Source organism: Microcebus murinus, chromosome 1, assembly GCF_040939455.1.
Source record: "Microcebus murinus isolate Inina chromosome 1, M.murinus_Inina_mat1.0, whole genome shotgun sequence".
Taxonomy (NCBI): domain Eukaryota; kingdom Metazoa; phylum Chordata; class Mammalia; order Primates; family Cheirogaleidae; genus Microcebus; species Microcebus murinus.
The window spans coordinates 73,320,095-73,344,156 of NC_134104.1; the positions used below are offsets into that span (position 1 = coordinate 73,320,095).

Here is a 24,062-nt window from a genome sequence, read left to right on the forward strand (position 1 = left end):
GGAAGATAGCTTGAGCCCAGGAGTTTAAGGCTGCTGTGAGCTATGATTGTTCCCCTGTACTCCAGCCTGAGCAACAGAGTGAGATCCATCTTTAAAAATAATAATAAAATAAAATAAATTTTTTAAATTTTTTTAAAAATAAAAGAAGTTTATGCTACTAGCTGATATATGAAGTATTGCAGCCAATTTAGAAAGAAGCAATCTGGTAACATTTATTAAAATTATAAAAATTTTAATACAAAAATATTCTCCTGGAAATCTGTCTTAAGAAACAAATCAGCACCATGTAAGGATATGTGCATAGAAATATTTTATTAAATAATGTTTATATAAACAAAAAGTATGGATATAATCTGAATAAACATTAAGAGAGGAATTATTGAATATATTATATCATTTTGTATAGCCAATATAAGATTTTAGCCAGTCTTATAACTAATAAAATAGAATACTTTAAAGTGGTTCCAGTTTACTGGATTTCCATAATGTATTAAAAATAGAAACATTTTATAGATAAATCTACATAATATCTTTCCACTCTTTTGTAAAATGATGTTAAAATAGCCCTATATGGCATGTATGCATGTGTTATATATAGATATTTGTGTACATTTAATTATATGAATGTGGTTAAATGACCTAAGTGTGGATATTGGTGAGAATGATGTCTAGGGCAAACAGAAACATGCTATCACTATAATTGCATAACACATAACTCCCAAATTTAGTGGTTAAAAACAGTGATTCTCAACTGGGGGTGATTTTGCTTCCCAAGGGACATTTTTGATTGTCAAAATGTGTGTGAGGGTGCTACTGTCAGGAGGCCGGGGATGCATCTTACAATACACAGGACAGACCATCCATAAAAAAGAATTGTCCTCTGCAAAAGTCAGTAGTGCAAGGCTGAGAAACCGTGGCTTAAAGAATTGGCAATATTTATTTTGCTTCTAAATCTGCAATTTGGGCAGGAGAGGGCGGATGTGGATAGCTCATTTCTACTCTTCTCTGTATCAGACTAGAAGGCTGGACCTGAAATTATGTGAAGAATCTCTCATGCGTATTGGTTTTAATACTGGTTGTAGTCTGAGACCTGACATTCTCATCTGGACCACCTACCTACATGTCTCTCCATGTGCACTGGTTTTTGTCTTAAAAATGTGGCTAGGTTCCAATGTTGAGCCTTGAGAGAGGAGAGGGGGAGGAGGGAAGGAGAGAGGGAGAAAGAGAGAGAGAAAAATACTGTATCTACCTTTAAGAACTAGCCTCAGAAGTCATATAGTTCTGCCACATTCTTTTTGGTTGAGGCAGTCACAAAGTCTTCTACAGTTTCAAGAGAAAGGGAAATAGACTCTACCTCTTGATGGGAGTGGCAAGGTTGTAGATGCATATGTGGGAAAAGTATAGCCATTTTGGAAAAATATAGTCTGCCACAGAAGCAACAATATAAAATGCAAATCTTTTAAAATTATTTCTCCAAAATTAACTGTAAATGTGTATGGCTATTTTAAAATTCCTGGTAAGTATAACAATTTTACACATTGGTAACTATTTGTTATTTTCTCTATGAATATTCCTGTCCACTGGACATTTTTAATTATAATTTTACCATTTCCTTATTTCTTTATAAATTTTTTTTTGTTTATTATCCTCTACCTAAGAATATGGTGTTTTTATAATATAAATATCAAATCTCAAATAAAGACACTTAAACAAGTAAAACAATACAGCTACTGTAACTATAATTTTATTTTAGAATATTAGATAAATTGTTTCTGTTGATATTTAGAATATCCAAAGAAAGACGTTGGAATCACTTTTTCACACTCCTAAATTACTATAAAATAAAAACACAATATCCTAAGACGTCATATTTAAAATGAGACTGCTTAATAAACAGTCTGTGGAATTATTAAAATTGCTAATCATTCATAAAAGTACAACATTGATTAATAGAAAGTTTGGATGAGAGTTTGGAGATCCAGGTTCTGGTTCTAGCTCTTCACTTAACAATTGGTGGTTTTGGCAACTTCATAAACCTCCTGGGTGGGTGTAAAGAAATGAGAGGTAATCCGATGGGATGACCTTTAAGTCTTTTTCTATTCTAAAAATTATGAATTCACAGATCTAAATCCTTGGAAATAACAGAGGATCAATTAAAAAGGAGTTTTTGTTTTGTTTTCAAATGAGAGCTAGTTCTGCAGAAGGGTATGGGGACTTGTATTTTCCAAGGAGTAATTGATTGCAGAAAGTACCTCAATTGTGTGGACCCTCTTATTTGGAAGGCTGTTATTTCACCCAGTATTTGGTAATTTGAAAACATGTTTCACTTCTGTTACCTGGTTGAAACCCTTGAATAACTTCCCATTGCTTATAGGACAGACCATGATGCCTTGCATGACCTGGTCTCAACCTATCCCTCTAATCCATTACTCACTATTCTGTTTCTGGCATGTGTATCAGGGCCTTTGAATGTGCTTTTTGTCTTCCCTGTTGTATGTTTCCCCCTCTCTCTCACCCTGTTCAACTCCTACTCATTCTTCAAGTCTTGCTTAAAATGTTATTTACTTAGGAAAATATACCTTAACATTGCAGTCTGCACAAGAAGTGGGGAACCTTTTCATGTTGGAAGGCCAAATTAATTTAGCTGTAATCAAATAAGGCTGTATTCAAGAAACTTCAATTATATATACTTAAAAGTGTACATTATTTTGTAAAAATATAACTACTATGTCCTTAATAATTTCAAAAAATGAAAAGTATTTGTTAATTTTAAAGTTGGTTAACCTTTTAATGACTTTGTTGTGTCTGCTTTTTGTTGGAAAGCACTCAAATATTTGGTGGCAGCATGGAAGTTCACAGTTTCAGTTGATCCTCTAGATGGGTAGCAGTCATTTGTGACCTTAAGGGCATCTTGATTTGGGTTAGGTAGGAGAATATAGATTTGCAGCAAAAAATGGTTGAAAAGCAAGAAAGGATTTTTCGGGCATGTTGCCAAAAGCATGGGTATTCTACTGCATTTTTCTATATTTCAATTGGATCTTTCTTAGCATCAAACAATGAGTTTAAAATGTCATCTACTGCGAGCTCAATCAATTCCATCTGTGTGCCTTTAGGTGCCTTGGTGATATAAACTAGGTGAGACTGAAATGCTAATTTGAGCGTGATATCATGATTCTCAAAGTCAGTGAACCTTTCATTGTATTCTCCAATTAATAGGTCTATAACAGCTGTATATTCTTCAAATGATTCACATATATCATCCTGCTCATCAATGACATTTGCTAACTGGGGAAAATGTTCATCCAAAATTTCCTTTTGAAGAAGAAGCATTTTGAAAAAAGATTGCTTTTTCAAAATGCTTGGGTTTTTTGTGATATATCATTTATAGGCTTATTAATTGTTTTACCTTGCAAAGAAATATTCAAGTCATTTTGATTTGACATATCACACAGAAATGCTGCATTCCTATAAAAACCTTCTTTCAATAATTCACATTGTGGATTCTGTTTCTTCAAAAAATGTAATTATCTGTTCTCACAAAGATAAAATTTTGGCTAACACCTGTCCCTGCAATGGCCAATGCTCTTTAGAATTACATGGCAAATCCACACTGAATACCTCATTGTACAACTTTAGCATGTTACGATACTGACAAGCCATGTTGCATTTGCTGGTATATAGTTAACAATATTTATACCTTCTTGCAAAGTGTCACTTAAAATAGTAGCTTTAACTAAGATATTTTGCTGATGCAAGATACAATGAAAAGAAATGAGAGCATCTGGATCTGTTAATAGATTTTTTAACCTGCACAATTAACTCTTAATGTTTTCCTGTCATTGAAGGTATACCATCTATACATACATTCACTAAATTTACCAAATTCAGTCCAATCTCACAATATGTATCTTGAAAGTTGTTGAAGATACCTATTCCACATGTTCTGTTCTCAAGAGTGCCCAAAGCAAATAATTCTTCATAGCAAAGAAAATTTTGTTATGACCCAAGTGAAGTATAAAACCTGCATCAAGTCAGTAGTATCAGTATCAATAATCCACAGAGATTGAATAATATATATTTTCCTTTTGAAATATTGCATGAAGTTGTTCTGTTATGTTGAAGGCTAATTCATGCTACTGATCAGTCATGGTTCTCCTTGAAATAGACAGTTGTTTGTACTTTGAAACGTTATTAAGTTCTAAGCATCCTACAACTTTGACATGCATGCATTCTTTCACAATTTCTACATCACTGCATGACTTTCCCACCAACCCCTGGCCCTGAGTATATAGACTACTTTATAAGCTCCATCAATGGCATTATTTCCAGGTTTTATCCCTGCTTGAAAGAATTGTCTTTGCTTTTTGGTTTTCATCTTTTAATCTCTGTGATACAACCTTTTCACACCTTTTCCTCTAACTTAAAATATCTGTGGTCCTTATGAATGTTATAATGCTGATGAACATTTCTGTAAAATTTGGGTTCAGTCAAAAGACCACCCTTAAGGACCTAGAAAGCCACATGTGGTTTTAAGGCTGCAGGTTCCCCACCCCTGGTCTACACCCATCTTCCTTCCCTTAGATCAATTGGCCTAGGGACACAGGTCAACACTTCCACAGCACCCTGTAATGCCTCTTTCATTGCACTTATCACAGTTTCAATTTACATCCCCACAACTATAAACACCATTAAGATAGAAACCATGTTTGCTTTTTTCAGTGCTCTATCCTCAGTATCCATAGAGTCAAATGCAAGAGGAGCCGGGTTACATTTTGAGTGAATGCCTGCATGCATTCACAAACATCTGCTAGCTGGTCTTTGACGGAGCACTTTCAGGAATGGAGAACCTATCACTCCTTAAGGAAAATCATTTATTTTGTGACAATTCCATTAAAAGTTCCTTCAACTATTGACCATCAATCTGTGTCCCTCTAATTCCCACTGTATTTTTTTTTTTTGCCTCTGATTTTACTTAGATAAGAGACTCTCAAGGGTCATCAAATGCATAGGGTTTTCTCTGCTTACTACATCGTTTTCAGCTGGAGCATAGTCACATTTCCAATGAAAAGGGAGTAGCGTAAGCTGATATCTGCAGAAAACTGGCTACTTGAAGAAGAAAAAAGATGAGATGCCAAAACATCGTTCCACAACAAACAAAAGTAATGTACTTAATTTGTGGTTTGCTAGCTTAGGTAAAACAGAGGATTCAGTGAACCAGTCTTCATGTTCTCCTGCTCTTCTGATTGTCCACCTTTTGGCCCATTTTATCCTCATACTCTTGTTTTTATTTATTTATTAAATTTAACATCTTACAGAAGATATTGTCATACACGTTTTTGCCATTTTTTATTATTTCAGCATATTATGGGGGTACAAATGTTAAGGTTTCATATATTGCTCATGCTCCTCCTCCCCTCTCGAGTCAAAGCTTCAAGCATGACCATCCCCCAAACGTTGCACATCTCACTCATTATGTTTGTGTATACCTATCCCCTCCTCCCCCCTCCCACCCACTCGACACCCAATAAATGTTATTACTATATGTCCACTTATGTGTTGATCTGTTAATATCAATTTGCTGGTGAGTACATGTGGTGCTGGTTTTTCCATTCTTGAGATACATCACTTAATAGAATGGGTTCCAGCTCTATCCAGGAAAATATAAGAGGTGCTATATCACCATTGTTTCTTAAAGCTGAATAGTACTCCATTGTATATATATACCACATTTTATTAATCCACTCATGTATTGATGGGGACCTGGGTTGTTTCCACACCTTTGCGATTGTGAACTGTGCTGCTATAAAGATTCGAGTGCAGGTATCCCATTTGTAGAGTGTTACCCACTTTTAACTGTATATTTTTCAATTTTCTGGAAATCTAGGTCGGCTCACACTCCGAAGTTCCTACAGGCATAATCAAAGCATCCATGTGGGAGGAAGGCTCAATTTGGTGATTTTTAACTTCCCCCTGAACCCTGATAAGTTATAACTCAGTGTAACATGAACCATGAAGGTCCTACACCCCAAATTCTTTTCTTTCCTCTAAAATTTTTAAACTGTTAAGATTTGGGCTAGACTCAATCAATATATCCTCTCACTAAATATACTGCTCCTGCCTTTCATGACTAGTTCTGAGGACCTAGTGGCTCTTAGAATGGGGAAGAAGGTGCTCTAGGAGTGGAGATTGGCAGTGATTCTGCTCAACTGCCGACCTTCTCACCCAAAGCTGCCTCTTCCTGTCTTCCTGATCACCATTCATCCCTGTGGAAGTCCTACTAAATCTCAGCAAAGCTATCCCCATACAAAAAAGAACAAAGAGTTTCCCTGTCCCTTTAAAGATATGTATGGAAATTAATTACAGAGACAGACTTCTAATCTCAAAATCATATTGAATTGTGAGTTCTTAGTATTGGAATTAATTTTAAGGAGCATATCTTCTTGATATTATCAGTGTACGCATGAAATATAAAACATCTGAGATTACCAGTGGTCCACTCTATGAATTCCTCTACTGATCAGGAGTTCACTATTTATAGGATTTCAAGTTCTATCTTTGTATAGCACTGAATGTTACAAATGTCTTTATTTTTTAAAATGAAATCTGGTAATTTGCTAATTCTCACTATTAGGGCTAGTTTTATTTAATCCCTTCAGTAATTTTATTTTAATGTAAATATTATAGTTATACCCTATTTAATTTTCTTCTACATCAAAAAAGAAAAGAAAGAGTCAAACCTTCTTGCATTTTATCATCTTTTCATCTTAGTGTCAAAACTCCACTAAGTCTTTGTAGTTACTGGCATTTTGGAGCAATGTAGTATTAAATATAGTGGCTATTTTGTTATAGAATATTTTTCTTTTTTCTGTAGATTTATACAATTTTAAATACAGTTTGAGTTTGTGGAGAAGAAATAAATAAAGCATTTATTCTGCTCCCACCTTGACCCCTTACCTGGAAAATTCAGATAAAAGTAGAAACATACAGAATACTTTTTTTAGCTAATATAAACACAGATATGTCATTATGCTTCAAGTTGCTTTAATTTTAACTACATTGTTATTTCACAAAAATATATCATTTTTGATCTTCTCTATGCTTTCATATATACTTTGATAACTTTTGTATTATTATAAAAGCAAAAAATGCACCTTATAAAATTTCAGCAATATACAGGAATGTGAAAAATAGAATCATAATCACAACACTTCTCATACAAAACAATGAACACCATTAGCATGGAGGTATATTTTCTCTTTTTTATTAGTATGAATATATTTGCATGCATTTTAATGCAGGTAACAAAATGTTGTTTTTCCATGTCTTTAATTGTTTTCAAAAAGATTTTTCTGTGAATACAAATTCATATTATGGACATATTATAATTTATTATAATAATGTCCTATCATTGGACTTTTAAACATGTTAACAAATGTTCATTATAAATATGTGAGAAACAAAGTTGTACATTATTTTTGTTTGAATTTATTATTTTCAAAAATTGATTTAATTTGTGCTTGCTAGCTTATAGAACATTGATTTTAAAGTTCTTGAAATATATTTGCATATACTGAATTTAATATATTTTTCCCTTGATTACTTTTGTTTTATGACAAAGGATATGTTTCTTTCTTCGTATATATGACAGTCATGACACTTCTTTCTTTATATCCTGAACTAAGGCACAAATAAGCAATAGAGACAAAAGACACATGCATGGAAGAAAAGTTACCTTTATCATAAAGATAATGCTTGATTGTAAAACATAACTTACATGTATAGCTTTAATAGGCTTCCTAATATGCTTTTCTGAATAATATGGATTTACTCACCTGTCGCAGGTGGCACTGGGTGGCCACACACAACTCCAGTTGGGACAGAACCTGCTCTGTAAACTTTCTTCAGAAGCAGCAGAGAAAGCTTGTGTTATACAGATACTGACATTAAAGTGGAGAACAAAATGTTCCTTTCATTTTTCCAATCTCACCAATCTAATAAATCTATTCTCATGGGAATTGTTGCCCTTTCATACAAAAAGTAGAAGTGGAAAATCACTCTGTGTCCCAACATCTGTACATTTCCATCTGTAAATATTTCAAGGCAGTGGGCGTCCCTTATTGCTCCAAATGCATGCATATATAGATATGCAAATATATAAGTACATGCATTTACACATATTTAGGTACATATAAATAGATACTAAAGAATACACAAAAATAACTGCTCATAAAATTTTTAAAAGATATAATTCTGCAATATGCAATTTGAGTTTTTCTCATTTGTGGTGTAGACCAATAAATCATTTTTTAAAGAGCTTAGTCAATTTGTTTTCTTGTGTTTTGGTGTCCTCTTACCTATACATGAAGCTATTGAAATGCATTTGTGTGTTTAAAATTATTGGCTATGATTTGATTATATAGTACTAATACTGCTGTTCCAGAAGTAGCAGCAGGAAACCTTCTGCTTGGGTAAAGAAAAAAAGAGAAGTTTATCTGCATTGTCTTCATCATGGTGCACTTCATCTAAAGTCATAGAGGATTTTGGAGTTTTACTTAATTGTTAGCAGGGTAATTTATTCATATTATGATGCTTTTGTTTATTCTAATGACATTTAGCATTATTAATTTCATAGCCATTATAATTATCTATATTTTTCTCAGATTGTTTTAAAATGTATAAATGCTTCCACTGGCTATAGGTCAGCATTATTCTTTCATTTTGTGAAAAAGAAAAGTAGAAAACAGAGTTTGACTAGAAACACCCACATTTTACTAATGCAAATTTCAAATTAAGTTTCTTCAACTTGTTTTGTTTTATAAATTAGGTGATTTTTGCCATAAGTTATTGGGTTAATAAGAATTCAGTTAATATTTTATAAATTTAAAAGATTATAAAACTATGGACTTATAGCTTCACTGTAGGTTAACATTTTTTATTTAAATATGTTTCTTTTTCTTCTTTTCATTCAAGAAGTCATATTATTTTAGTTTTTCTCTGATAATTCCAGGGCTAGAAGAAATTAGGTCCCATCTAGCAACTTTTCTGTCAAAAATCCCTATGAGGGATTTTGTGAGCAGTGAAGGCACTTCAGTCTACTTTGGGGAAATACTGGTGCTCCTGAAGCAGAAGTTCGTTTTATTTCAAGTTAGAGCTAGACTAGCCCCTCTCTGATGCATATTAATCATAACAAGTATTTTAATTGTTTTCTAATGCAATTAAGGTAAACAGAAAGAAATAGAGTTGTATTTGTTTTGTTTTTGCTTGGTTTGGGTTTTCATATCTCTAACCTATACAGCAAGGCAAAGCAAATTAAATGTCACCGTTTTGTATGTATTTTCTTAGTGGAATTGGAATTATTTTATTTCAATTTGGCCAGGTAGGTTACCACAGAGGGGGAGCTTCCCAACCAATGCAGCAAAACACAATAGGTTACACGCCAGTGAGATAGGAGTCCCTCTGTCTTTAGGGGTGGCCTGATAGGGCCTGGGAGAAATGAAAACTCCCATACCTGTTAACAGCCAGGAAAAGCCTCAACTACTTATTCCAGCTTGCCCACAAGTATTATCTTGTTATATTACGAGAAAAGTCAGAAAACAATGCTGCCAAGTACAGAAAAGGTTTGCCTCATTTTGTACAATGTATATAGGTCTTTATTCATTTGCTAGTTATTTTTCAGCTAATAATTGAAAGATATGCTCTTAGACTGAGAATCTTCAAGTGAATGAAGAATTACTATATTATATGATTGGCCTCAATAAAATGCAATCAAGTATAACTGAAAAATTAAGCAATCACTTAATGAGTCAATAAATAAAGGATTAGAAATAGTTTTAAAGCTATTAAAATAAATTCTGGCTGAAACATCCAATAAAACAATATTACAAATTTCCATATAGAGCTAATCTGTATCATGCCCAAATCGAACATTTCACTTTTTAAGTTACCCATGGCCTTTCTCTTTTCTGGCTAATAACCTGACATAATTTTCTTGATTTTTAAAATCTTTATTCCCAGAATGAACAGTTGCTTTTCTTTTTCATACTTTTTTGTTTATGTAGAAATAGAAGTTTCTACCACTGCATAACTTATTCCATATATCATGGCTACCAGAAAGCTACATTGACATGCAGGTGGTGGGTAGTAGGCAAGTCTCTGTCCATATCAACATAATTAGTTTCTACACATAATTTTCATGGGGTAAAAATTAAAAACTATGCTTCAACCAACTGAATGAGTCATGGCTCTCCAGATATGCTAAAAATACAAATGTTGTATCTTCTAATGTAAAACATCTACTGCACTGAATTTTCTCAAAGTGTATATTTTTCTGTACCTACAAATGAAAGCAGAAATAGTATCTATTTTATTGCCTGGAGATTCAGCAGCTGAAGCTGTGGGAAAAAGCTGTGTTTGTAAAGAGAAATTAAAAATTGTTCTTTATTATATATGCCACTGAATCCACTAATGGGGTAATTGAATAAAGTGTCCTCCAGGGGTGAAATGGAAGAACATTCCATATGCCAATCTATTTATCTCCTCAGCCTACCTCTGATCACACTCTACCTTTTCATATCTGTGACTTAGTTTGTGTGCAGGTCAAATTACCTCCCATTTGGTTATATCTTTGCCCTGGCAGGAGGTAGTACTGTGATTCAACAACTGGGCTGTTATTACCTACCCTTTAACACCAACCCTTTAGAAACCCTTTAGAAACCCTTTAGACACAATACAAAAGGCAGTTTTAACTGATCTTATTGTTCCTAGAAGAAAACACATCTATGTGGGTTGCATCTACATCACCAAGAAAGGTATAACTCATTCATACATATGAAATGAAGCTGTCAAAGGATTTCACATCATTGCTTATGTGATGCATTTTTTCCAAAAAAATGGTTAAACCAGTAATAACAAGAAGGTATATATTTAAACAAGAATTTAAGTTTTAAAAAGTGCATAAATCAGACCTTAAGAATTTGATATTTTTTCCACCAGTTTATTATTTCAGGAGAGCTTTATCTTCTGATTTATGTTCAATTGTCAATAGCTTTTCACTGTTTAACTTTAGGGTTTCTCTACTATCATGTATACTCCCACTCCTATTAAGCTAAAGTAGTTAATGATTTGTAATACATTTGTGTGCTTAAAATCCATCAAAGACTTTTAAAAAATATGTCTAACCCTAAAAAAAATCCATTTTTATAAATGTAGCTTTTATTTTCAGTTACTTTTAACAAAAAAAGCACAAGATATGCATGTTCAAAGCTAGAGTCCCCTACACTTAATATTAATAATAGCTACTAGTTGTGACTTAAGCTATGAATTAGTTTTACAAATATTAATGGTCAACTTTTTAATAAATCTCTCAGGTAGACATTGCTTTTCCAATTGCCCAGATTTGTTTCCTCAGACTTTCCCAAGGTCTGAAGATACAGAGACTTTGATAATATAACCCCAGGTGATTCAATCTCAGAGAGTAGAGCATAAATTGAAACCCAAGTATGTTTAGATCCAAAGCCTATGGTCCTTTTTTTCTCATACCATGTTTGCTCAATTGCCCATTTTATATCATTTCTGGAGCCAAGAAGATGTATCTCCCAGAGGCTGACATGGCTTAATTCTGACAGCTTCCCAAACTTGATCCTCCATTTTCTGTACTTTCCATAATACTCATCAGGATTTTGCCAAACAGATTGTGTTCTGGGAGTGATAAAAGCATGAGTTCTTTGTCCTGAACAAGATAACTGATTTGAACAACCTAAATGGGTTTTGGTCTGTTTTCCCCAGTCAGCTCAGGATCATACTGCCAGTGCATCCTTGCCCTCTTACGCAGTGAGAATAGAGGAGGGAGCAGTCTCTCCTGTAATTCTTTGAAATGAGTCAATATAGAATAATCCAATTCACCTACGTTTCAGGAAGTGATCCCCAAACCTGGTACTGTTCACTTAAAAATGTTTGCAAATAAACAGCATTGGAACAGGAGAAAAAAACAACAACAACAACAATAGGTCTGGCACCTTCCTCCACTTCCTCTTCCATTCCTTTCTTAATTTTGGACACAGAGCACATAATGAGCATCTGCTGCGTGCCGATTGTTTTGCTATGTGCTATGGGTAGTAAGTATAGTACAAGAAATAATAAAGGTCACAACTGGCTTAGAGAAAGGATTATACAAGTCAGAACCAGAAGTTTTCTCAGTCCCTACCTTATGCCTATATTATTAATAATTTGGTAGGACTACCATAACAAAACACCACAGATTGGATGACTTAAACAACAGAAATTTTATTTTTTCACAGTTCTGGAGGCTGAAAGTCCAAGAGGAAGGTGTTGGCAAGGTTGTTGGTTTCTCCTGAGGTTGCTTTTCTTGGCTTGCAGATAGGTGCCTTCTTGCTGTGCCCTCACATGGCCTTTTCTTTGTGTGTGCCATCTCCGGTGCATCTTATAAGGACACCAATCTTATTGGAGTAGAGCCCCACCCTTTTGACTTCATTGAACCTTATTTATGTCTTTAAAGATGCTACCTCCAAATACAGCAAGATTGAGGCCAGTGGTTCAACATATGAATCTGGGGAAACACAACCCAGTCTACAACAACATCCACTACGTTACTGGCTATAATGTGTAGTGGAATGAAGTCAAAATGAGTCAAAAACCATATGCATAGTAGGAGCATGAATGCTTCAACCAGACGTTCAAATCCTAAATACGCCACTTCCTATTTGTGTAAGCATTGGTGGAGGGTTTTTGTTTTTTTGTTTTGTTTTTAATCACCTTGTCTTTGTCAGGCACACTGGTGAAGTTTCTTAACACAAGTGCTTCATTTGTTAACTTTTGAAATAAGGACAATAAAAGTACCTACCTCTTAGGGTTAACGTCAATTGCTTTGTCTAGTTAGTTAGTAAGCTGAAATAAGAGTTGGCTATTAATGGTAGCTGAGTGGTTCTAAAGATGATGTTACTCCTCTTTCTTCTCTAGACATGACATCATACGAATTGTTATGAGAATAAAATGTAAGAGAAAAGGTGGAGGACATCAAATACTTTAATTGACAGCTGTTAACACACATCAACTTTTAATTATAATGATTTATTTTATTATCATGTGAAGATGGGCCCAACAAAGAGAAAGACATTTTAGACTGCTAAATTTGTAGCTTAATTTCTTTTTACTAATCTTTGCTGAGCACTTATTACATGCCAGAAATTGTTCTCAGTATTTTGGGGACAGCAGTGAACAAACTATACAAAAACCACTATTCAACTGACGCTTACATTCTAGAATGGATATGTGTCACCTCCGCATTTAACACCCATACGCTTCCAAAATTGGAGGAAATAAGATACAGCAAATAGGAAAGTAAGGCAAACCCATTTACAACGTCACACAGCAAATTGATAGTAATGTGTCATGTGGCCAGAATAAATTCACAAGAGCAACACTAATTCTGGGGCCTGTTGGATGGGCTTCCCTAAGTGCTGCCCTGATTTCTGAGACGCTGCTTTGAACTCACCCGACCTGGGCTCGCCCAGGCACCAGGGCCGACTTGCCGCCCCTCCCTGCCCAACCGCTCGCTGCGTGCGCGGCGCGGGACGGGCCGGCTGTGCCGTGGGGCCGGCTCCGCGGTCACCGCCCCGCTCTGACGCCGTCGCCCTCACAGGCGCCGGTTTTTGAAACAGGGCGCGCACCCAGAGGCGGAGCGCCGCGGCCCTGCGTCTGCCCTGCGGCCGGGTGCCGGTCCCCGCGCAGGGGTCGCCGCAGTACTAGCGACTTGGCCCGGCCGGTGCCTCCCGGACGCGTCAGCGGTTTGACAGCCTCTCGGCAAATCAGAGCGCCGCGCTCGCCGGGAGCGCTGAGCGTCACCGCGAGCTCCCGCAGATTAGAACTCGCCTCTCCGAACTCCTCCCCCCAGTCCCATTTAAAGCTCCCGCTGGCTTTACGGAAAAATTAAGAGGGGGCTCTGTTTCTGCTGCGCTTTCTTCCACCGCAAGATGGTAAGTGAGGAACTGGCGTTAGCTAGTCCGCTGGCGAAACCCGGGGCCCTGAAAGCTGATAAGCTTCGCACTTAGAGCTCGGTCCGCCTTGGGAGCAACAGTTCTCTGCTACCTGCCAGTTAAATCAGGCCCTCTATGCTGCCCTGTCTCCATGTATTATCTTCTATTTTCTCTTGCTTCTGCTGTCTGTCTCTCTCACTCTCTCATTCATTCTCTCTCATTCATTCCCGTGCTGTCTATCTCATTCATTCTGTCACTCTTTTACCCTGTTATTTGTACTCTCCTTACTTTCTCCCCAACTTTTCCTCTCCACCTGCACTCACTGTTGATTCCACCTCTTCCTCTAGATTATGCACATATTTGCTAACACTTGGACCTGAACTAGCCTAGGAGTAGCTGGGGTTTGTTTTCTTCTCAGGTGTCAATTGCATAATAGCTTAGCTCGATTCCAATAATAACTTCAGGGAAGAAGTCTGCAAACATGCTCTTAAAATAAAAGAAAATAGCACTTGATAAACTTTTGGTTGAATTTCTTTGATTTGCACTGCCCAAGCTAGACTTGGTTAAGCACTGGATTTTTTTCAAAATTTAACTTACTGGCAACATTAACAAAGCGTGCTTTAATTGACTTTTTTTTTTCTTCTTAATTTGTTTTTGCTCTGTTTATGTTATGCCCAAGAAAGTATTCAAGTCAACAAAAGACTTGTAGTGGTCAAAAAGGGTTTTTCCAAAGCTGGGCTCTGCTAAAATTAATGGCTTTTACCTGATTAAACATTGACAAATAATTAGGAACGGGCTGTTGTACAAATTAACCCAGGAAGGCTGCAGACCTACCCCTGCTTGGACATTTGGAAAGACGGTGTGTTTTTGGAGTTTGAGGTTTGAGGAGTAGGGGGGTGTGGAGAGTGTTCACTGGATCAGAACACAGTGGAGAATATGTGCCAGTTAGTGGTGGCAAGGTAGCTTGGCAGGGCATTGAGGCTAGCGATGGAGAGAACTAGAGCTTGCTGTCTTTGCTGATGAGCTTCATTCAGCTCTGGTTAGGTGTTTTTGTAGAGTGACTTTATGTTCTTGTGCTTAGTGTTGGGAGCAAAATTTATTTAAAACTCTGAGACAGATATAAATGAATGGATAAACAGATAGATAGATAGATAGATAGATAGATAGATAGACAGACAAAACAATAGCACCATGTTCCAGCAACATGTTATGTAAAAGGAAGGAGGAAGGGAGGAAGGAAGGAAGGAAGGAGGCAAGTATATGATCCAGAAACTAAAAGGAGGAGGTTAGTCTGTATGACATCATATACTGTCCATTTCAGCTTTATCATTCTGGGCTCTTTGTCTTTCAAGGTTATTAGAAATATAATTAAGACATTTGCTAGGGAGACCAAATAGTTCTATGTCTTTGTATCACTAAGTGGAATTCCTTTTACTTAGAGCCTGGGTAGCATATGAGATGTACTAGGCATTGCAATAGAGAATATTTCTGGATGTTTACAAATTTGGCCCATCTAATACTAATCTGTTCTTTGCTCATAAGGTCTAAAGGAAATACTGTGTAAACCAAGGAGCTGATTTCCCTTTAGCAATTATAATTTGATCACTCAAAAATTAATCTAGATCTATATATAACCTCTTTATTGGTTTTTATTATTCACTGCATGCAATTTCTTTATGTTTCTTCCATCCTTTCTCCCCTCCAAATCCCCATCATCTTATCTCCTGGAACCTCCTACCCTCCCACCCCACTGAATTTCACAGAACACCATTCTGCCTTGCCAAGACCAGTACTTTGTAGGAGGCCAGAGTTATAATTGCCCGTATTCCACTACAACGTCAGAATCTAGTGTTGATGTTTCCACGGATACTTGGGTCTCTTTCTGGGCTGCTGGTCTCCTGGACAACAGAGAGCCCCAACAAGCACCACAGGCACAGGGTAAGTTCTGCTCTTCTGCTTTCCTAGTAGATCTGGAGCCCTTTTCCAGTACCCATGGCTGCAAAGCATCATGGGCTGGGACTCTATAGAAGAAGGGATGATATGGAAAATTTAAGTAAACCCAAAGATTCCTGAATTGTAAAGCCACAAAGCCTGCTGATTTGTACTTGCCAAATAGTGTAAATGAAATTCTTCCCCTTGCCCACTGGGCAACATGTATTTCTCCCTACATGTTACAGTTCTTGGAGAGTCCCAACTCACTGAGGGAGTTTGAGTCTGAAACAAAGTTTAATAAACAAAACTCTAGTGGACTGCTTTTGGAATCAAGATACCAATTGGAGCATTTCTTTCAGAATTCAGGAAACTTTCCCTGTGTTTGAGAGACAAGCAAGAAATACTAAGTTAATCTTTTATTTATAAAGGAAATTCTATGCATAATGTCTTAGAAGTGGAAAAATGATTCCCTTCTACACAAAAAAGACTTCAAAATCAGAGGAAAATGTAACATTGTTGGAAAATTACATATTAATTTTGACCTGTAGCTTAGTAAACAATGCTTATAAATATTAAAGGAATTTCTGCATTAACACTCAAGTTTTGGGAAAAATTCTCGGACACCTCAGAATTAAATATATGTACTGCTGGTTCTGCCACATAATATTTTTTTTTGGCTTAAGAAAAGATACTAATAAACAAACAAACAAACAAAAAACCAAAAATATTAAAACACACTTAAATGTCAGGGAGAAAGTCATTCTATTTTAGCTTTCTACCACAAGCAATAGCAATGACAAAATGCCCAAGAATTTGAACCTAAACTGTTCATAAAATTTTATTCCTATCTCCTTACTCATCATTTTATTTTAATCAAAAATAGTTCAGTAAAAGCAGTTTAGGTAGAGGAGGGGAAGAGTCAGAACTGTACTAGACAAAAAAGAAGTAAAAGTAAACTAATTTAACATGCCAAATCATGGTTTTTATTGACAAGTATAGCTTACTGTCAAATTAAAAAAAAACCTTCTTTGAAAAAAAATTAAAAATATACAGATGAGAACAGTTGAAACAGATAAGATTTGGGCACAGTTTTGAGCTTTTCATCAAGGTCTTCAGAGAAGCAAGGTCCAAATTATATTAAAGTAGAGCATGCTACCACATCAAATTCTGAATACTCTCCATCAGATTTAAAACAGGCAGTATCACAAAACATTTAAAGATTTAAAACATGGTAGTATCTCAAAATAGGATTTGATTATAGAACCAAACACTGTATTATCAAGTGCTAAAACTTAGGAAATAAGATAAAAACCAGAAAAACATAGTGAAATTGCAATGTTATGCTTGTGGGGGGGGGGGAGTCAATAGCTATTTGAATGAATTATTGATGCAGACTAGGCAGTCTTTATTAATTTAACCAGCAGGAATACACATATTATTAATAGGAAAGAATGTGACCCCTTATCTCCTAAAAATTTACCTCTTAACCACTTTGGCATATAGTGTATAAATATTTGTCTCTCACAGCTTGCTTGCCTCTTCTAAAAACTTAAAATATTTTGTTTTCCTATGTAGAAGCAATAGCGATTTTTCAGAAGGGTAATTGAACCTATTAAACTTTCTGAAATCAATTGGTGAGTTTGTTTATTGCTTACAAACTGCAAGTGTATTTTCTTAGTTATACATTTGGTATTTTTACAGAATCATCCCATGGCTCAAATTTTCCTATTCTGGACTCATGTTCATGGGAAGAGACTCAGCTTTCCTCTCAGCTCTACAGAAATAAGCAGGTATGTGTAGAGAGTCAGAACACTAAGACTGGCCGTGTTCCATGCCGTCCATTCTCCACAGAGTCTGTCCTTAAGGTCACATTGCTTCTTTTCCATGTTGAAATTCATGTTAACTTAGTTTAGAATTAAAGTGACTATATATCCACAGAGAGATCAAAGTTAGGTGATCAATGTTACAGAGAAAAAAAACAACCAAGGCACTCTCAGAAGACCTACAAATTCTGACTTCATATATTTAATTGTATAATCTCTTAAATACTCCTTTTCCTCATCTATGGAATTAGGATATTTATGCTCCCTATCTCAAAGGGCTGTTGGAAAGATCAAATGATATAATGACTGATGCAGTATTTGTAAACCATAAGCATAGCTAATACTGGGAGAAGGGATGGATAACTATAAAAGTTTTCCCAAGGATTGCTTCATTTTCCATGTTTTGTTTATTGTAGCTTCTGAAGAGTAATTTAATCTAGTGGACATACAAACAGATCAATCTGAGGCTGAGAGAAGCCAATCCACGTCTTTTGATTTATTTATTTAGTTTTATGAATGTGCAAGGAAGGAGTCCAGTAAACCTTTCTAAACACCTTTTTCTATATTTAAACAGTTGCCTGCAGCTCATTTTTCTTCATACTTACCTGATTCCCTTGTGTTTACAATTTTAAAAGTCATATAATCTCTTCAAACACTTCACAATGAATGAAAATTCAGAACACATAGCCAAACAATCATGGGTTAGGGGGATATAGATTTAATTTAAGTCTCTGAGGACGAGGATTCCCTGAGGTTGTGGTGTTCATAAAACAAATAGAAGAATAATTAGGTTTAAGCAGGGTAAGGAGCAGTGGCATTATTATAAGGTTACAAAGTCAATATAGTGGGGCAGCCCTCACCATTGTCTGCTTTTTGCAGCTCCAAGATACTCTGGTGCAAAAGGAAGAAGAACTAGCTAGGTTACATGAAGAGAACAATCACCTCAGACAATACCTGAATTCTGCTTTGGTTAAATGTCTTGAAGAAAAAGCTAAGGTATGTTAACTATTGCTTTCATAAGAATGGAGCAGTGATTTGACAAAGGAGATTATTTATGTAAAACTCCTTGATTAAATGCAAGAAGTGTACTTAAATAGTGTGTCTTGATAGACATTTACTGGATGGATTTTACTGAGGAAATACAGCACTTTCACAAGAATGTTTATGTATCATTTCTCTGAAGTATCTAGATTATAGATGTTAGCCATAGATTACAAAAAGAATTGCTTAAGAATCGAAAGCTAGTCAAGGGAATTGCTGAGACAACAGAAGTTAATCAAAAGACAGAGTTAGATAGATGGAATACTGAAGTGGGAATCAGATCTGAAAGACAGTTCTTTTAATTATCTGTTTAACTGTAGGTAAATCACTCTCACTAGGGCTTCAGTTATCTTCATTTGTAAATAGGTGAGCTAAAATATCTTTTAAGAATCTTTCTAGATCTAAAATGCTATGAATATGGCTGGAGCCCAGGTCTCCTGACTGACAATCAGGCATATACAATTACATTATCTTTTAATTCACATTTTTCCTTGCACTTTTAAAATGAGCTATTTCTAACTCAAGGATAAATAGCCTGCGTATAGTCTCTTTTTGTTATTCCTTTCTTTGGTTTTTCAATTTTTTATTATCCATTTGCCATTATGTTATCAGTATTGCTTCTATCATGAATCTTTTTCTTGCTTCTAGACAAGCTACATGATTTGATATTATTTAATCTAAATTAGCTTCTTGCTAATCCAAGTAGCTTCTTGCTACTCTTACCAAATATAACAGTTCAGAGAAGAAGAGATGCTAGCTTTGATTCCTTTGTAATTCAGTTAGCTTTGTTAAAAAGGGAAAACATCTTACATTTATTAGCCTGGGCTCCTAACTCCAGCCACCATTCCATAAAGAGGACATTTATTAAATTATTGTGATATTAATTAGGCAGCTTTATCTCTCAATTGGAAAATCATTCTCAATTTTCTAAGAGTTAGAGTAATATAATAACATATCTCATGAGAGTGCTTTGAAATTAATGAAATAAGAGGAAGCAGTGTTGCACAGTATCTAAATCAGAGGTTCTGTCTACGTTCAGATGGCTTAGTGGAGCCTGCAGCCTTGGGGCCACATATGGCCTTCTGGATGCTTGAGTGTGGCTTTTTGACAGAATCCAAATTTTATAGAACAAATCCTTTATTAAAAGGGGTACAGCAGAGAAAGATGAAGCTCTTCTAGCCTTTGGTGCTTAAAAAAGAACAATCTTGAAATCAGAAGGTCACAGGTTCCCCACCCCTGATAGGCTACATGATGTCAGAAAGTCACAAACATGGTTTTGGTTTAGTTGCCTCATTGACAAAGATTTTAATGACATCTCTATCCAATGAGATAATACATGTAATTGATAATTCATACATGATAATATTTGAAACTTTATTTATTGATAAATGATAACTCAATAAATCATAACTATTTTTGTCATAATAATAATAATAGTAATAATTACCTCTCTGAGTTGAAATCTTAAAGACATCATCTGGTTTTTTCAACTTTAAAAAAATAGGGTGATGGGGGGGAAATGGGCATTTATTGAAACCTTAAAATCTGTACCCCCATAATATGCTGAAATAAAAAAAAATAGGGTGAAACATGTGAATTAGAGTTTCTGAGTAGTACCTTATAGATTTTATTTTACAAACATGCTAATTCAGTCAGTGTTACTTGTGTGTGGAAAAAGAATAATTTAATCAATTTTTTTTCTAAATAATTAAGGTAACTAGTAAATATTTGAAGGAGATATAATTTTCAAATATCACTTCCCCAGAAATTGTTGTCATCAGATGAGTTCTCCAAAGTATGTGGAAAATTCAGAAAGGGGAAGAGGAAACCCAAAGAGCAACGATACTCTCCTGCTGAAATTCCTCATCCCAAAAATGCCAAGAGAAACCTCTCTAGAGAATTTGCTAACTGTGAAGAACAACCTGGGCCCCCTGTGGATCCCTGGGTCCTGCAAACACTTGGGTTAAAAGACCTCAACACCATTGATGACACCTTGTCAGCTAACTACAGTGCCCTCTCCTCTCATCCCAGAAGAGTCACCAGCACATTTTCTCAGTATCCAGATGATGCAGTTGATTATGAAAATGTCCCCATCGAGGATCTGCCAATTGATTATGGAGGTGACAGAACAAGCCCCTTACATAGCACTGCCACTCATGGGGAAGATTTTCCCTTCCTTTCTCAACTTTCAAATCCCCCAGTGGGGCCACAAAATCTTCCTTACTATACTGCTAATGTGTCACCCAACAAGACAGAGATGGCGTTTTCTACATCCCTGAGCCCTCACTGTAATGTGAAAACTCATTCCTTCCACCAGGGACAAGCTTTTGTGCGTCGAGATGAGGAGGGAGGCTGGAAGTTTACCTGGGTCCCTAAGCAGTCTTAGTGATCCCTATTCTATCACAAAGCACTGCCATGAACTCTGTTTACAAAGACCTCTCTTGCACTTGAACCTGACTAAGGTGGAACACAGAAGCTTAGACTGTCTCCTGCCACTTTAAATGTCACTCCAATTACCCACTTAAATCTGCAGGGAATGGCTTCCAAGAATCCATAATGAAGCATGTCTGCCCTTCTTTCACCTAAATTTGACTTGTTTACACACCAACACCTGCTGTTGACTTCTTTCCTTTGCCCTGTGCTAGAAAAGGTATTTTCCATTCACTTGTGTATTCCTTCAAGACCTGGATATATACTTTCCCAATTACAACAATTGTTTAGCTTTCTTTCTTTCATCAAGCAGTTGAAATGTTCACAGCCCTTTTACTTCTGTTCCTCTCCTGCTCTTTATCGCTGAAAACTGCCTTTAGAATGAGCCCTAATATTGAGTCAAGTACTCATTACTGAGTGTTCAGATAGCTAAGGGTGGGGTAGAAACAAGTATCTTTGCCCATCACCACTACTGCTAAAGACATAATGTGAGTAATGTTATGTTCAGGGCAATTCAAATATTAATAGTTGAGTGTCCCACGGTGGCATTAGTGAAGAGTCTCCTAAAACAACTGTAACTCTACTGATAAGCAATACCACTGATAAATTTTAAAAATTAAAGAGAATTAAAGCTACTTCAAAATGCCCCATGCTGTATCAGCTTTTATAGTCACCTCGCATTTGTTCTTTAACTAATAACACTCAAACAAGAACATTTTTGAGGGACTATGGTAACAAAACAAGTCATCATCTTAAACTACCCCAAACTACAATGAGATACCAAATTACCCTTGTCAGAATGGCCATTATTCACTTTCATTTTGATAAACACTATAGTGATTACATAAGGTGAACCTTATATATAATAATAAATAAAACAAAAAAGAAAAACAAATTGAGTCATTTGTAGCTAACATTAGAAATCATTGCTCTGATCACAGTATTTCTTTTCTAGTTTTCAGAGCCCATTTTGCAGGTTAATTCAGTCTAACTGTGAGAATAACTTGGATATAAAAATAGATACATATTTTTAAATAAATATGCATAGATTGAATGCAAATCATCAAGGATTTAACTGTTTCTAAATTTTAAAAATGTATTTTTCATGCTCATGCTAGCTTCCTTCTTTCTTATTCTTCAAGCTCCCTATCATTCTCAGAATAATATACAGATCTAAGATGTTCACCTATGTTTTTTGGACAAATTTCAGTTAATTATAAATCCACCATGTTGAAAATTGTTCACATTTTTTTCTTTACACCTCTCAATAAGTAACCTTGCACAATCAATGTCTCAGAGCTCGAGTGTACTGTTTGAGATTCTTTGTAACAAAGACATGCCTTTTGTTATTGTTACTGTTTGGTTTTGCTTTATTTTGGTGATGTAAGCAAATAATTTGTTTTATAAAGTTTTGTTACCAGCTGGAATTTTTAATAATTGATGAAGGGGAATACAAGATAGTAATTAAGATTATATTCTGGAGTATTTTCGTGACTTAGGAAGATAGAACACAGTCCATATTTTAAAATAAATATAAATGTGCCTTTACATTCTAGTATCTGTGCCCCTGGTGGGTGAAATTTACCTTTTTTTAGAATAAGAAATATAAAAATTAGAATTGATTGTGGTTTACTCTACACTAGTAATTGAGAAATCAATATAACTAATTTTGCAAGTCTAATAATCAAGTTGTAAAACAAAATTGATCAGTTAATAAATATTTATTTTACATTGTTTGTGTGCTTTATCATGTGTTAAGAATCATAAGGAAACACCGAGGCTTGGCACAATGCATTTGATATATAAAACAAAGCCACATAAAACGTCATAGCTTTTGATAGCTTTTAAATGAAATTTGATCTCAGCCTGGTTTAAGGAAACTACAGAACATTTGGGGTAAATTATAACTTGTTCTGGCTTATATCATGAATGATAGTATGGGAGAAAATTACCACATATTCTTGCAATTATGTCTATAAACATTTGATATTATTAATAATTTAAATTATGTATAGAAAATTATTTTTTCATGTTTGAGAAATTAAAAATTTCTTTCATCTGAGTATACACTTTAACTTTTATGGTTTTGCCATGTCTCTATGGTAAACCACAGTTAATATTTTTTAAGCTAAAATGGGAAATAAAAACTAAGTACTTTTGTAATTATGATGAGTATTATTCTATTATACATAACATTTTCTAATAATAGATGTTTTTATCCTGAGTTGGATGCAGAATAATGTTTATTTGTACCTCTTTTGAATGATGTATATGACCAGACTTAAATCTTCAGCATTTAGGGCTTATTGGCTCTTTTCCTTCTCCAGGATACATTAATGAGAATTTCAGATGTTTCTTGGCTTAATGAGTTCAGTGCCTTAGGGGTACACCACCCTCTTACCTAATCTCATATAAAATTAGAATCTAGTATCAGTTTTAAAATTTTATCAAGTTTCTAATGTCCTCTGATCATCAGACAGTAAATCATACTTTTATTTCACTAGTGTCTGGAAAATGAGGACAATTAGAAAGCCCCAGCTATGCAGATAATGTTTAATGAGTGGGATTATTACGACTTCAGTGATCCTAAACTACAATTTTGAAAAATTTGAAGAAAAGAAAAAATGTGTATCAATGGAAAGAATTGCTCTATTTGAACTAATTCAAGAAAATAGAATTATTTTCTTAAATTATGATAGAAGGATTCAATAACTGACCTATAGCACAGATGCAGGGGAAAGCATAGAGTTAACATATCCAGCCATAATTTTTGATAAATATTACTTCATGCTTATAAAGTTAGGATATAAATTATCTATCTGTGTTTCAGTTTATCAAAATATTC

The 24,062-nt window shown here is 35.2% G+C and overlaps 1 protein-coding gene across 1 annotated transcript; it reads left to right on the forward strand.

Annotated features, from left to right (window-relative positions):
* The first annotated feature begins 13,988 nt into the window (after positions 1-13,988).
* GMNC (geminin coiled-coil domain containing) lies at positions 13,989-22,831 on the forward strand. The gene is made up of 5 exons (XM_076000190.1): positions 13,989-14,024; positions 15,755-15,929; positions 17,625-17,713; positions 18,626-18,742; positions 20,553-22,831. Exons 1-5 carry the CDS (start codon positions 13,989-13,991, stop codon positions 21,171-21,173), a joined length of 1,038 nt encoding a protein of 345 aa, XP_075856305.1. The 3' UTR covers positions 21,174-22,831.
* The last annotated feature ends 1,231 nt before the right edge of the window (positions 22,832-24,062 follow it).